The following is a 15,285-nucleotide window of genomic DNA, read 5'->3' as shown; positions in this document are numbered from 1 at the left end:
ACAATTCATTGAATTAAAGTAGAACACATGATCTTGACTCTGATACATAATAGTTTGTCTGGTTTGATATATTTATTTAATTTTCTGATTTAACTTTTTTTAAAATGAAAAAATTAAATAAATGGATTACTAATATTCACGACTTCTCTCCTCACCAACTCTTGTAACATATCATTCCAAGAATCAATCGGACCAGGCAAACACCAATGAACACAATCATTCGGAATGGTCTGATTTACCCCTGGCCAATGCCCATATTTACTCGGATGCCCATCCGCCCTCAACACCATCGGCTTCGTCGCATCAAACAACCTGAATCTCACTCCAGTTCTCCTCCCTACAGTCTGTGCAACTCCCAGCTCCTCCATCTGTGTCCTATACATATCCAACTCATACCCCTCCAATTCCTTGCCATTCCTCCCAAACGGCGCCGTTCGCGCACAGTCCCCGCCCTTATCCCACGGGCCACCCTCGAAATGCGACGGAGCAAACGTCCTCAGAAACGCCACGCCTTTGAATTCCCGGGCTCTGTTGATCGCCCGGAACGCCGTGCGGAAGGCCCATCTGTAGCCGAAGGTCGACGCCATCTGGGTGATATTGGGATCGGAGCAGTAGAGGCAGCCGACCAGGCTGCGGTTGAGGTAGAAGTACGTGGGGCGGAAGAACCAGTGGCCGGCGGAGATGATCAAGAAGTCGAAAGTGGCGATTTTTGCGGTCCACGTCTCGTCGAATTCGTCGAGGTAGAGATGGTAAGGGCGAGTGATATCGTTGGGATCGGATCTTCGTGTTCGGACCAAATAAGGCGAGGAGATGATGGAGATGTTGAATTTGTATTGTGTGTATTGGTAGAGAATGTTTTCGTCCGTTGGCTTGGAGACATCCTGCGGGCGGACAACCTGCGATAATTCAAATTTAATATATATATTTCATTCAAAAAAATTTAATATATAAATTATATATATAAATTGTATTTCCATTAATTTGTTGTGAAAATATTTTTATATTCGGATTATTTATATGTGTTCGTATTTATTGAGTATTTGTATACAAGATTCCGCAACTAGTCCAGTTCAATGAGATTAATATAAATAATCATAAACGAAAAAACGATATTAATCTTAAATGGAATCATAAATTAATTTTAAAATTTTAACTCTTACATCTTAACGTGACAAGTTAATTTATCTAATATAATTAAATATTAATAAGTCTCTTGTGAGATCGGAGACACATCAATCTGGTCCATACATGCAATGAAAATTAATACTTTTGACATAACACGAGACCGATCTCACAAAATTGACCTGCCAATGATCTCCCAAATTTTTTTGTGATTGAATATCCTATCTTTTATTGGAACTACTGAATAATTGATTTTAGAATAGTGATAAGGCTAGTCAAACTCACACATCAACTTAGAATTATAATTCTAAATTACTTTGATGGGTGACTCAAATACGCTTGTTCTTAATTTAGATTTAAAGAAGAAAAAAATAAAAAGGTGGTTAAAACATAGTTTCGTTTTAGCACAAGAAACAAACCACCAACCTAATTGGAAGTCTGAATTAAATCCCCAATTATTTAAATAAAATTATAGAAACGGTAATTGGATGTAATTAATTAAAATATGATGAGAATTATAATAAGATTTGATAAAGATGGCTCGCCTAATAACATAAAAATATGTATACCAGGTCCAGGGACAGACTCACAAGTCAATGTTGTGAGACAGATCTTTTATTTAGATCACTCAGAAAAAAATATTATTTTTATGTCAAAAATATTACTTATTATTTTAATATGAGCTGAGTTGACTCTTCTCACATATAAAGTCTCAAAAGAGACCTATAAGTTTCTAACATATAAAAATATTTTAATCTATATTATGTACAAAAATTAAGTCCGAATTTGTGAAATTAATTAGTTTTTATATGAAAATACCCTGCCTAGAAACTAATTAATAGTTGGCAAAAACTTGTGTGAGACGGTTTCACGCGTAGTATTTTGTGAGACAGATATCTTATTTGGGTCCTTCATAAAAAAATATTATTTTTTATGTTTTTTATTGTGAATATCGGTAGGATTGACCCGTCTCACAGATAAAGATTCGTGAGACTGTCTCACGAGAAACCTACTCTCAATAATTTGTTAGTTGTGCAAATCTTCAGTATCTATTAATTTGACCGTACATGTAAAAAAAACATGACATAAAACAATAGAATTAGTCGTATTCATTTTTAAAATATATATTATTTATAAATTTAAACATATAAAAAAGAATACATTTATTTACCAAGTAAATATTTGATTGGACCATTACAAAAAGGGGCGGCTTTAACTTTTATAGTCAATGTATGTGAGCAATTAAAATAATTCGTTCATTTGTATTTTGTCACATTAGTAATATTCTTCCTAGAAGTAATAAAAATTAATTATATCAAAATATTTTGATTAAAAAAGAGTTTTGATGTGATGCAAATTCATCATACATATTTACGTGAATATCGATAAAACGATTCTCACTTACTAGATATGTAATTTTTCAGTATTTTATCATAGATAAATGTCATCTCGAATTAAAACTGATCAAAAAATTACCCAAAAATCAAGTCTTGATCGCAATTAATTACTAGTTAATTATGACAGTGACTAAGATGGAGATGTCTACTTACTCGCGACAGAAGGCAAATCAGAGATTGCATGTGATTTCTCGCGACTGAATCTCCAACGAAGCCTAAGGATTTCCCCTTCACCAGTTCCAAAAACTTGTGCGGGTCGAATATGGGGAGCTCACAGTCATCGGGCCTCCATCTCCATTTCATGAAACCCGTGTCGGGCCGCCCGAATTTCATGCAGTTCTGATGCTCCTGTATCGTTTGGCATGTCGTGTTTGTGTAATAAGGGCCGCCGGGATTCGGCACCCACTCCCCGGAAAACAAGTCGCAGGTTGTACCAGTATCGCCGCTGTTCGGGACTTTTCTACTCTTTTTTCCTGGGGTTTTGGCTGTGGAGTCAGCCTTGGCGGTGGTTGGTGGTGGTGGTGATGGGTTACTGGCCGACGATACGCCACTGTCGGGCTGTCGTGGTTTATCTTCGTCTGCTAAAATTATGGTGTTTCCCGACGGTTTGTCGTAATATGTGATAATGAAAGGTAGAGCTAATTTCTTGGGGAAGAAAGGGAAATATAGTGTGAAAATTAGAATAAAGAATATAAGTATTGGGAGAAATTTGGGGGATCTTTTTCGGGTTTGTGATTTTCCTGAGAGAATTTCAGAAGCTGGAAACTTCATTGAAGAAGTTTTCTCAGGAGATAACGAAACAGAAAATCAAGCTGGTGCAGATGACAAAATGTCAAGAAAACTGATGGCTTTCGATTTATATATTCAAAAAAATATTTAATATTTCAGGGCTTCCAATAAATTAATTTGTATCATTTTAAAAATAAACAAGTTGTGATTCAAATAACATGTATCATTAATCCATTTAAAATACAAGTTATTCACCTACAGTAAATTTTGATTAATACAAGATTGGAATCTTATCTCGGCCAACTTACAAAACAGTTTTAAAATTTTCGCTACATAAGAGTAAGTTTCTTGTCATCTATTTTCATGGATTTATATCCATGAAACATGTTTATCCGAATCATATTTATAATAAAAAATAATATTTTAAAAATAAAATATAATATTTTTTAATGGACCGGGTTGTGTTGGATATTTGTCTCACAAAATTGACTCGTGAGACAATCTCATATGAGTTTTTGTTAATTTGAGCATGTATCTTGTAATACGGTCTCACATGTGTGTGTGTGTGTGTATTGTAATGCCCAGATTCGATGATTGTCCTCACTGTATGAAGACGAGTCTTTCTAACATGCTTATGTCCTCACTCACACGCACCCTAGGAAACTTCTTAGGGGGTCACCCATCCCAAAATTACCTCAAGTCAAGCACGCATAACTTTAGAGTTCTTATGTGATGAGCTATCGAAAAGAAGATGCACCTTCTTGATATGAGTAGTACATATCAAATCTTTTAAGCCCTCCTAAACTCCACAGTCTCATACCTGAACAGTTTCGGAATCCCTCTCCTTCTTGTGTAAGATCTGTACATTAATGTTCCTTCCGCCTAGAAGCTAGCCAGGAGCCGCTCATTGTCCGTGCAACCTCATGACACAGGCAATCACCCCCCGCCCTCTTCGGCCCCGGGCCTCACATGCCCACTAGCTTCCGTTTGGTTCGAGGACCGTACTAGGAGAGGTCGACTTTGATACCAACTGTAATGCCCAGATTCGACGACTGTCCTCACTGTATCAAGACAAGTCTTTCCAGCATGCTTATGTCCTCACTCACACACACCCGAAGACTTTTATGTTTCCGCACTAGCTAGATAGATAAATGATTTAAAAATTTATGTTAAGGATTTTTATTAGAGATATTTTTATGCTTCATTTTATTGTTAGTAATCTTTTAAAAGTCGATTTAGGAATTTTGGTTGATTGATGATTTATGATTTATTTTATGCACTTGAGATTTCATATATTAAATTATTATGATTCATGATTATGTTAAATTATTTTATTTAGTAATTTATAATTTACGATAAAAAAAAATAAAAAAATCGAGATCGTTTCATTTATATCCATGATATAAATCGATCTATTTTATAAAAGTAATATTTTTAGAATAAAAATAACACTTTTTCATGAGTCGGATTGTATAAGAGATATGTCTCAACAAAATTGACCAGTGAGACTGTCTCATATAAGTTTTTGTGATCATTTGTACGGTTCATTTGGAATTTGGAAATAAATTATTACATTATATTTGATTTATTTTAATAATAATCGAACTGTAGTGTGAAGAATGATCGGTGATAATGTGACATGGGGACCGGTGGTAGTTTTCGCGTGAATGATGATGATATTACTAATTAGGACTAAAATTAAAGCATAGGCTATGAGAAGTTTATAGGTCAACTAAATTTTATTCCAAGTATTTCTTGCTATGGACATAACATTAGTAGAATATTTTGATTATGCTAATTTTTTAAAAAATATAATATTTTTATTTTTAAGGGATATAACCAGAAGAATATTAAAATCAACTCTCAAGTTGACAAAAACTTAAATAAAATTGAGTATATATCTTGTAAGACAATCTCACGGATTTTTATTCGTGAGACGGGTCAACCATGTCCATATTTATGATAACAATTAATATTTTTAGCATAAAAAATAATACATTTTTATAGTTAACCCAAATAGAATATTCGTCTCATAAAATTGACCGTGAGTTGGTCTTGTATAAGTTATTGTGAATAATATTTGTCGTAACATGATATATTGTTTTCATTATTCTAAATTGTTTATAAAAACTTATAAAATTCCTTCAAAAAAAAATAAAAATAAAAACTTATAAAATATTTAGAAATTAGTTTATATCATTTTAAAGATCTTCTGCCCCAAAAAAAGGCTATTGATCTAGCCCATACTTGTTATTCCGTGTTATATAACCTTTGAATCCATTTACTTTTAAGGTTGCGTTGATGATTGCGACTTTCTACTTTTCAATTAATTTTTCTATTTTTCAAATCAAGTATAAATTATTATTTTAATTAAATTTTTTACTCTTAAATTATCTAGTGCGCCCTTCCGCTACCAATTGTAGCTATACTTCTACGAATTTAATGATTGTACATAGACTAATTTACAGTTGAGTGAGTCTCTTGTGAGACGGTCTCACGAATCTTTATCTGTGAGACAGGTCAACACTACCGATATTCACAATAAAAAGTAATACTCTTAGCATAAAAAGTAATACTTTTTCATGAATGACCCAAATAAGATATCCGTCTCACAAAATACAACCCGTGAAACCGTCTTACACAAGTTTTTGCCTTTATAGTTTGGCTTTTTTCTTGTTACACAAATTTAATTAATTATTATAAACAAGTAATTTGTCACATATTCTCAAAATATATTATTGTGCACACTTGAATAATTCAAAGTTCTAGAGTTGTCGATTCAATAATCGTATGTAATCTAAACCAATTATCAAAAAGGAAAATTATTTTATAGTCAATTAAGTTTTCAAATTTTGATTTATATATAACTTTTAATTTTTTTCTATTTTTGTTCAATCGTTGATGTAATATCTGACATGGTAAAAAAGTTTGTGTCACATCAGTATTTTCAACGTCACATTAGTATTTTCTTAAGTATCACATCAACAATTAGAACAAAAATAAACGAAGATTAAAAGTTAGTGTATAAAAATCATTAGTGAAACCGAGAAAAAATAAACAAAAAATAAACTATTTTTCATTCTCAAAATGAGCAAATGCCTACACTTGTTTCTCTCTAACTTCCCACTAATTGACATCCCAACCGATTAATATGGTTTCCTTGTAAGAAAGAATCTCTTACTCGTTATTTTTATATATAAAAAAAACAACTACTTTGGTCCAAAATGGTTTCTTGGTGCTACAAGCAATTTATGCTTCAATTAGTAGAAAGGGCGGAATAATTTTCTACACATTAAATCAGTGGGAAATTAAATTTAATTTCTTTGACTTTTATAAGCAATAAGATTATGACCTGATCAAGTTGATTAGTGCGAGTATAGAGTATTTAATTTGTGACAAAAACTTGTGTGAGACGGTCTCACGGGTCATATTTTGTGAGACAGATCTCTTATTTGGGTCATCCATGAAAAAGTATTACTTTTTATGATAAGAGTATTACTTTTTATTGTGAATATTGATAAGGTTGACTCGTCTCACAAATAAAGATTCGTGAGACCGTCTCACAAGAGACCTACTCTTAATTTAAAGCGATTAATTAAACACATATATTACGTATATGGGTGAAAATATTTTATGTTAATGAATAAAGGCAAAAACTTGTGTGAAACGGTCTCACGGGTCATATTTGTGAGATGAATCTCTTATTTTGGTCATCCATGAAAAATTATTACTTTTTATGCTAAGAGTATTACTTTTTATTGTGAATATCGGTAGGGTTGACCCGTCTCACATATTAGGATCCGTGAGACGGTCTCATACGAAACTCACTCTATTAACATATCTTCACCAACAATAAACTAACAAACATCTAAATTCTAGCAAAATCTCAAAGAATTATGGAGAGGCGCATATAAATCAATAATTATTCATTGACGAGATGATCATTCTACAATTTTGCGAAACAATTTTGCGAAAGACGTCGATTTCATATTGGAAATCATTTTGTAAAGGATAAATAAAAAGTAATTAGTGTCAAAACTTATATACAAATTATAAGAAATAAAAAATCTATCAATTTTATTTTCTATATGACTATTTTGAAATTTTCTGAAAAAATAAATAAATAAAATTCGCAATATCTTATACTTCTATTTTCAACAACTGTTGCAAGAAGTCATTCCAAGAATCAATCGGGCCAGGCAAACACCAATGCACACAATCATTTGCAAATGACTGATTTAGCCCTTGCAAATGCCCATATTTACTCGGGTGCCCATCTGGTCTCAACAACATGGGCTTCGTCGCATCAAACAACCTAAACTTCGTCCCTCCGTTTCTCTTATCTGCTTTCTGTGCAATTCGAAGCTCCTCCAGCTGTATCAGATACATCTCCAAGCTATAATCCTCCAGAGAAGTCTCGTTCCTCCTAAACGGCGCCGTTCGCACGCAATCGCCGCCTTTATCCCACGGGCCGCCCTCGAAATGCGACGGCGCAAACGTCCTCAGAAACGCCACGCCGACGAAATCGGAGGCTTCGTTTATCGCTCGAAGCGCCGTCCGGAAAGCCCGTCGGTAGCTGAAGCTCGCCTTCAAGTGGTTGACTTCGGTTTCCGGGCAGTAGAGGCAGCCGACGAGTCGGCGGTTGAGGTAGAAGTAGGTGGGGCGGAAGAACCAGTGGCCGGCGGAGATGATGACGTAGTCGTAAAACGCGACTTTGGTTGTCCAGTTGAGATTTAATTCGTCGAGGTGGAGATTGAAAGGGCGCTTTTCGTCGTCGGGATCGGTCTTGTCTGTGTGGACCAAGTAAGGCGACCAAAACATGGAAATGTTGAAATCGTGTTCGTTGAATTCGTAGCGTTTGTTTTGATCCAACGGGTGTGATAGGTCCACAGGAGTTGATGTCTGAAAATTGGATAAACAAATAAACCAGAACAAACTTAATTATTTTTATTGATAATAATATTCCATGTCATCTTTTCCATAGTATAACAAATTAAATTAATTTACAATACTTATCCCTACAAAATCAGATGTAAAGCATATTGTAGTGATTTAAAGCCCCATTAAAGTAGCAAGATAGACAAAATTTATAAATGTTTTTTTTACAGATTTATGAATTCATGGAATAATTCTATCAAGCAGGTAGTTTATTTTTATAATTCAACATTTCCTCTATCATGTCTAAATCAATTATTGGATTATATCTACTCAACACATTAATGTTAATGATTAAACGCTTATCATTAAGTCAAAAGTTGTCAATCAAGACGCAACTTTATTTTCTTATACTCGTAATAGCAGAGACAGTATCATACTGTTGGCTCTGTCCCCAGAAGAGACAATATTATCCGTTAAGTTATAACGTGATTAATTTTACAGTCAAGCTACCCAACCAGATCAAGCTACGCAAAGACAACAATTTGATGCAAGAGAACTCCACAGGAAGTCGTTCATCCCAATATCACTCTTATTCTTGCATGTTTAACCCAACAAATGATTTTCATGTTATAAAATTTATTTATTTTCAATATACATTAGAGAATCTAGTGGTACTAATTTACTATAAATCTGTAATTTAGCCATTCATCTTATCCCACAATTATAATTTAATAATAATATTATGCCTAGTTATATTATATATAAATATTTTGATTAAAATTATTCATGTATTTTATTATTTAGATTATCAAATAAGGATTTTACAAATTTCCATCACTTTGTTCCAAAATTAAAAATAAAAATTGATGGTGTAACAAGTTAGCTCTTTCTTCTACAAGAAATTTTACTATAAACTAGCATAATGTGGCATGTAAAAAATTCATACTCCATTTTTCAAATTTCCAACAATCTTTATTACACTGTAAGAAGTAATTATGATAAATAACCACACAAAAAAAAAATTGCAAGAAATTGAATTATTTGGTCGTGGAAAGGAAATATACTTACCCTTGACAATAGGCAAACCAAAGACTGCATGTGATTTCTTGCCACAGAATCACCAACAAAAGCTATGGATTTTCCCCTTACCAGTTCCAGAAATTGAACAGGATCAAAGATGGGAAGTTCACAATCATCGGGCTTCCACCTCCATTGCAAGTAACCTGTGTCGGGCCGCCCGAATTTCAAGCAATTCTGGTGCTCCTGTATCGCGTTGCACGTCTCGTTCGTGTAATACGGGCCCTCTGGATTCGGCACCCATTCCCCGGTGAACAGGTCACATTTATCCTGATCCGCTACTTTCGATCGTAGCGTTTCGATCCGATCATCGTTGTGGCCGCTTTCGAATTTCTGTTTCGTGTTTTCTTCACGTACATAATCTCTCCGATGGACAACGTCCCTCTTAGCCCGACGGGCCTTGGTCCTTCTTCCCTTAACGTTCCGTCTACCGACTGGTGAGGAGACATGGCGTTGCACCACCGTATCATCACCGCCTTCGCTACTCTCACACCTCTCCGCCTCGCCGGAACAAGGCTGATTTATTTCTTCCTTCACAGGAGGAGCCAAATATTCCAAATGAGACGACGGCTGTATCATGTCCTCTGCCGAATCCTGCAACGATTCGTATGCTTTCGATTCTTCCGTTAGTTTCTTGGAGGAATCTCGAAACGAAGGGTAATATAAAGGGATTGTTAGGAGTACCGTTAGGGCTATAAGTGGGGCGATCTTTGGAGTTTTTCTTCTTGTTTGTTGGGGTTTCCCCAATGGAAGTTCAGAGACTTGGAGCTTCATTGTAATCCTCGTGTTCTGTAAAAGGAAAGGGAAAATCAGAAAATCGGTGAAGAAAAAAGACCAACTCTGCGCAGCTTTCGGTAAGGTGGTAGAGAAACCAGTGATGGCTATGGCAAATGGAATAATTAATAATTGGAGGAGAAATTACAAGATTTCCTTCGATACATAATCACACAATTTTATTTATTGCGTGTAATATTATACATACATAAATATGTATATATATATATATATTATAAGATCGATTAATAATAATAAGATTTATGAAATAATTCAATATTTGATTAGGAAAATGAGATGTAAAATCAATAATCAGATGAGTAAGTCTTTCATATGACAGTCTCACGGATCTTTACTCGTGAGACAGCTCAATCACGTTCATATTTATAATAAAAATTAATATATTTGACATAAAAAGTAATATTTTTCGTGAGTGACTCATATACAATATCTGTTTCACAAAATTGGCCCATGAGATTGTCTCACAGAAATTTTTGTGTAATTAAATATTGATTATAACTTTTCAAGAAGCTGAAATTGGTCAGACATGGTTAATGGTAGCCTCATAATTTGAGGTTTTAATTTGATGATTATTATTTTAGGCATTTTTAATTATACTTTGTACTTTATTACAAAAAATAAATTGTGTATGATTTTCAGTTAAAAACAATGTACCTCTAAATGAATTAACGAATGTTAAGATAAAAGAAATAAAAATTAGAATTTTTATTTAAAATATGATAATATCGAATATATAAAATTAAGTTTTGTTACGGAAATATATTTACTTGGTATTGTTTTTTAAATAACCAAAATCAAATCCGTTTGATCGGATTAGCGAATTTTTGAAATAAATCAGTTGGACAGTTGTTTCGATTAAACAGAAACTCTTTTTTTTTTTTTCATATCTAAATTTGCTAATATAATAAATATATTTATATTGTTGTTATTATTTTATTTTTTATTTTAATATTTTTAACATTATTATTAATACAACTAATTTACCTAACATCATCATCATCTTATTTTTATTAATAAAAATTAATTCAATTGTGTTTTTTAATTAATTTGATTTATATTCAAATAGAGATAATATCATAATTGTAAAAATTATTGAGAATCCATACTATAATTTAAAATAATAAAATGAAATTATAAAAATCAATGCAGAGACACAATGCAATTTACAATTTGAATAATATATGTTATTATTCATTTATTTTTTATGATTTTTTATTAATATTATTATTTTTTTAAAATAAAAATACTGGCGGATTGCCTTAATTTGAAATTACAATTCTTTTTTTTTCTTCAATATTTCTTGCCGACCTACGAATTAGTGGAAATATAATTAGGGGTCTTCAAACTTCATATAAAACCGAAAAAATCGAAAATTCAAACCGAAAAAACCGAACACCGAACCGAACCAAAAGCCGAATCTTGTAATTCGGATATACATGTTAAAATCGAAGTTTATTTGGTTCGATTTTGGATTATATATATCAAAACCGAACAGACCGAAAAATTGAAATTTCATTAAATTAATAAATTTTTTATATTTTTATTTATATTATATATTTTGATATGATATTTAGTGAATGAAGAACCATTTTGAACAATTTTAATTGATTGTTGTTTGTTTAATTAATTTAGACCTTATATTTAAATATTTTATTAAAAAAACATGTAGAAAGTTAACACATTATATTTTACAATATATTTATATTATTAATTTAAATAATTATACCAAAACCGAAATAACCGACCGAAATAACCGAACCGTTTTGGTAGAAAACCGAACAGAACCGAAATGGTTTGTATATCAAATTATATGTTTCTAAAACCGAAAACCGAAATAAAAAACCAAAAGACGAACCGAACTAATCGATGAGCACCTCTAATTACAATGTCGCCGTCGCGTATGGAGCTAACAGTAGGGGCCAAAAAGTCTATTTTCGGATCTTAGGTCACCAAAATGATATTTAAAACAAACATAAGGGTCTGATTGACTAATAATACTTTTCTAGCTTATAGAATCTATTTGGGAATTTCACACTCTTCGCTATAGATTCCCAAAAACATCTCCAAACTGAAAAACACTAATAACCAGAAATCAAAATTCGATATGAATTTTGTTTTTGAAAGTTGTGAGGATTTTTAATGGAAGGGGGAATGTCTTCACTGATGCTAACCTAAACTCCATACTCAAGTCTTTAACTAGTGTTGGGAGATTGAGAGAGTGGAAAGAAATATTGGGAGCAATGGAGAAGGGTGGTTATCTACCTACTGTTTCTTCTCAATGTTAGATTGCCTTCAAGCTTGGTAGTGGTGGGAAAAGTAGGGAAGCACGGGAATTTATGGATAAAATGGTAGAGGCAGAGGGTGATACGGATAACGGTACTTGGGTTTCTTTACTTAAAGGATACTGCTTGGATCTTGATTTGGATGAAGCAACTTATACGTTGCGCAAAATGTTAGCAAAAGGGGGCCTCTTCTGGTGCTGAGCATGCTTTACAATTGTTGGTGGGTATGTATTGTCGAAAGAACAAGCTGTTAAGTGCATACAAGTTAGTTTTAGAGATGGTGAATGGCAAAGGGTTAACTTCTCGGCATACCAAATACAAAGAATTGACGAGCAAACTATTACTCAAAAATCATTTCAAAGAGGCACTGGATGTGATGGATATGATGAAGAATCACGGGTACCCACCAGTTATGGATTCATTTGTTGCATATCTCTCCAAGATTGGCAATGCTGAAGAAGCTGACTGACTGGTTTTCACAAGCCCTGGCTTCAAAGATATCTCCATCGGAATCTGTGTATCTTCTTCTATTTGAATCATATTTAAAAGCTGTTCGACAAAATGAAGCTCAGGATTTCTTGCTAAATGCCCTAGTCACATAAAGAATCATGCAGATGTTTTGAATTTGTTTTGTTCCATGAAATCTGGAGATAAAGCTCGTAATGTCGCCAGAGTCCTTTACGACTCAAAATATCTCTTACCCTGTTGTTTCTTGTAGCACTATGAGATGGGGTATTTCCTTTTCGATTCCGTCTCCTCACATTCCAATTTATTAAATTTTGTGCCGGTTTTTTAAGCATGCTCAGATTTTGATAGAAATAAATTCGGGAATAACACGCGGTGATCATATTTTTTGATAAATGTGATTATGATCTGTTAAACGATCCGGCTTATCGGCCCTTTCATATGTGTAAGCACCAAAGTATAGACTCTGGGCTTGAACCGAGTTCGCCGGCAAGCTTTCCTCCTGCAACTGTCAAAATAAGCAAGACTAGCAGACATACCAGGGGTATGCCCGTGTGTATAAAACACTTCTCCAAGCAGACTGGCGTCGGATCATTTCGTTTGCAAACTTGTCGTCGACTAGAATGCTACCAAGATCAGGGTCTTCTTGATCTGGTCCGAGAAGATTGATCTATCGATTCAACCACCGTTCCAAATCCGGGTCAATATCCCCAAACCTAAGTTATTGTAATTATTATACAATAACCTTCAAAAAGTGAACTCCTAATGTGATCCCAGCTTAGCACATCATAAAAAAGATACATACAAGTCTTCAACTGTAATCTTTCCACGGGCTATACTCAAACTCAAAGTTAGCAGAATTCTCAGTATGACTCAAATAAATTCAGCAAGATCGCAGCTTCCCCATACCAAATCACAATTGACACCAACCTACAAACAAAGGGGAGCTTTTTTGCTCAAACAAAAACAAAAATGGTCGATTGCATGATTCCCAATTTTTTTTTTAAAAAAATGCATACTAACAATCAAATTTATCAGAAGTGAAAAATCAATATTAACCATATGGACAACCCCAAGAAACTCCAAAACCCGAACCAAACCTTGATTTGGTTGGCCGAAGAAATCAAAGGGATCCCAACCCAGCGGTGTAAAAGATGCTAAAATCTGTAAAATTTCACAGATGATTAAGTATCAATCATACTTATTTATAAAGTGACAAAGAGAGATAGAACCAACGCAAACACCAATCTCTTGGAAGTCTTGTTAGTATCTAAAGCTGGTAGAGCTCAAAGTCCTATCCATATTTGTAAATTTTCATATAAGGACAGGACAATATATTTCAAGAATGTTCAAAGCAAGGAGTCCTGGACCTGGCACAACATGCCCATGCCGCGGATGATATTAACCGGCTTTAATTCGAATATACTTTAGATACTCCCATTTGAGCCGCGCCGATAATGTCCTTAAAGACATGTTGGAACAGGACATATATATATATTTTTTAAATGAGTCGATTTTTATGTGGCTTTTTTATTTTTTTGAGTATTCGAGCTTCCCCCTGCTTGCTAAAGGCCAAATGAGTGTACCGGGTATTCGGATGGATCCTTAATGCTTAAACTATAAAGCACAATTAGAGAATGTATTCTTAAGTTGCTTCAAGTCCTGTAAATGTATTAATTCACCTGGAAAGTCTAATGTTTTCAATTGGTAGTAATGTTGTGTTTCATGCTAAGACTTGCTTGTACTGGTTGCTTTTTTGTGCATCCATGGCAGGGCCGGTACACAGAAACTTATTTATGACGACATATCAAGATTTCGATAAAATACTACTCTCGTCTCATAGTGAACACCAAAGTCTAACAAGACTTTAAATTTGTGAAAAAACAAAAACAAAACACAGAATCACAGCCTTCTCTCCAGAAAAATTCAGGGAACATGAGAAAAGAAAATAGTTGATAATACTTGTAGACTTCTTTTTTGTCATTTGCAGAGGATATCTTGGAATTCTCTAATAATACTAGGATAAGGACTATTGAGCTGCATATTAGCAATCATCTGACGAAGCTCGGAAGTTTCTTCTTTCAGTTGTGCATTCTCTTGAACTACTCGTCCATGATCCTCCGACACATGGTTCAACTTGTCGACGAGTTGATTATTTTCACTCCGCAGCCAAATGACTTGGGACCAGAGCTCATCCAAGTGCTTCTGCTTCCTCATACGTGATCTTCTTGCAGATTCTCGGTTAGAAATCTTTCTTCTTTGCTTCCTCTCATCTATGACGCTGCATTGTTGCTCATCTGCTTCATCAGAAGTTGTATTGTTGCTCAAACATGTTGTTTGAGGATTAAATTCATGAACTTTTGGATTAATGTGTAGTTGAAATAAAGGGTCCGGAAATCCGTTACTAGTTATACCAAAATGGGTAGGGAATGCAATCAAATTTGAAGGAAATATATAGTGGAGCTCGTTGTCTTCACCCGGTTGCATTTCTTTAGTATTACCAACGTATCTCTATAAGTAATATGAGAATGGAAAATGCA

General features: G+C 33.9%; 3 protein-coding genes and 1 pseudogene across 5 annotated transcripts; 1 reads left to right on the top strand and 3 right to left on the bottom strand.

The window, feature by feature from the left end:
* On the bottom strand, nt 1–3,358 carry LOC140986446 (protein trichome birefringence-like 19). Its single transcript, XM_073454700.1, has 2 exons — nt 2,673–3,358; nt 1–896 (listed from the first exon to the last, which is right to left on the bottom strand). The coding sequence occupies exons 1-2, from the start codon at nt 3,288–3,290 to the stop codon at nt 114–116; spliced, it is 1,401 nt and encodes a 466-aa protein (XP_073310801.1). The 5' UTR covers nt 3,291–3,358; the 3' UTR covers nt 1–113.
* Nucleotides 3,359–7,266: 3,908 nt separating this feature from the next.
* Nucleotides 7,267–10,146, bottom strand: LOC140986018 (protein trichome birefringence-like 19). Of its 3 annotated transcripts, XM_073453959.1 has the most exons (3): nt 9,888–10,145; nt 9,195–9,797; nt 7,271–8,150 (listed from the first exon to the last, which is right to left on the bottom strand). In XM_073453959.1, the coding sequence occupies exons 1-3, from the start codon at nt 9,975–9,977 to the stop codon at nt 7,389–7,391; spliced, it is 1,455 nt and encodes a 484-aa protein (XP_073310060.1). In that variant the 5' UTR covers nt 9,978–10,145; the 3' UTR covers nt 7,271–7,388. The 3 variants fall into 3 exon arrangements, with proteins under 3 accessions (XP_073310059.1, XP_073310060.1, XP_073310058.1); XM_073453958.1 differs by having other exon boundaries at nt 7,267–8,150; nt 9,276–10,146; XM_073453957.1 differs by having other exon boundaries at nt 7,272–8,150; nt 9,195–10,144.
* Nucleotides 10,147–12,112: 1,966 nt separating this feature from the next.
* Nucleotides 12,113–13,036, top strand: LOC140986997 (small ribosomal subunit protein mS81 (rPPR8)-like; annotated as a pseudogene).
* A 1,398-nt stretch (nt 13,037–14,434) lies between these two features.
* Nucleotides 14,435–15,285, bottom strand: LOC140986963 (basic leucine zipper 43-like). Its single transcript, XM_073455385.1, has one exon. The coding sequence runs from the start codon at nt 15,230–15,232 to the stop codon at nt 14,726–14,728; it is 507 nt and encodes a 168-aa protein (XP_073311486.1). The 5' UTR covers nt 15,233–15,285; the 3' UTR covers nt 14,435–14,725.

The sequence above is a fragment of the Primulina huaijiensis genome, chromosome 10 (genome assembly GCF_012295235.1).
Source record: "Primulina huaijiensis isolate GDHJ02 chromosome 10, ASM1229523v2, whole genome shotgun sequence".
Lineage (NCBI taxonomy): Eukaryota > Viridiplantae > Streptophyta > Magnoliopsida > Lamiales > Gesneriaceae > Primulina > Primulina huaijiensis.
This window is presented reverse-complemented; position numbering and strand designations above follow the sequence as displayed.

Excerpts from the sequence above, each read along its gene's own strand:
- LOC140986018 (XM_073453957.1), bottom strand. The coding sequence starts at position 9,977 with ATGAAGCTCCAAGTCTCTGAACTTCCATTGGGGAAACCCCAACAAACA. Across the intron at positions 8,151-9,194 it reads TGGTTTGCCTATTGTCAAGG|ACATCAACTCCTGTGGACCT; the intron begins GTAAGTATATTT and ends TCCAATTTTCAG.
- LOC140986963 (XM_073455385.1), bottom strand. The coding sequence starts at position 15,232 with ATGCAACCGGGTGAAGACAACGAGCTCCACTATATATTTCCTTCAAAT.
- LOC140986446 (XM_073454700.1), bottom strand. The coding sequence starts at position 3,290 with ATGAAGTTTCCAGCTTCTGAAATTCTCTCAGGAAAATCACAAACCCGA. Across the intron at positions 897-2,672 it reads TGATTTGCCTTCTGTCGCGA|GTTGTCCGCCCGCAGGATGT; the intron begins GTAAGTAGACAT and ends GAATTATCGCAG.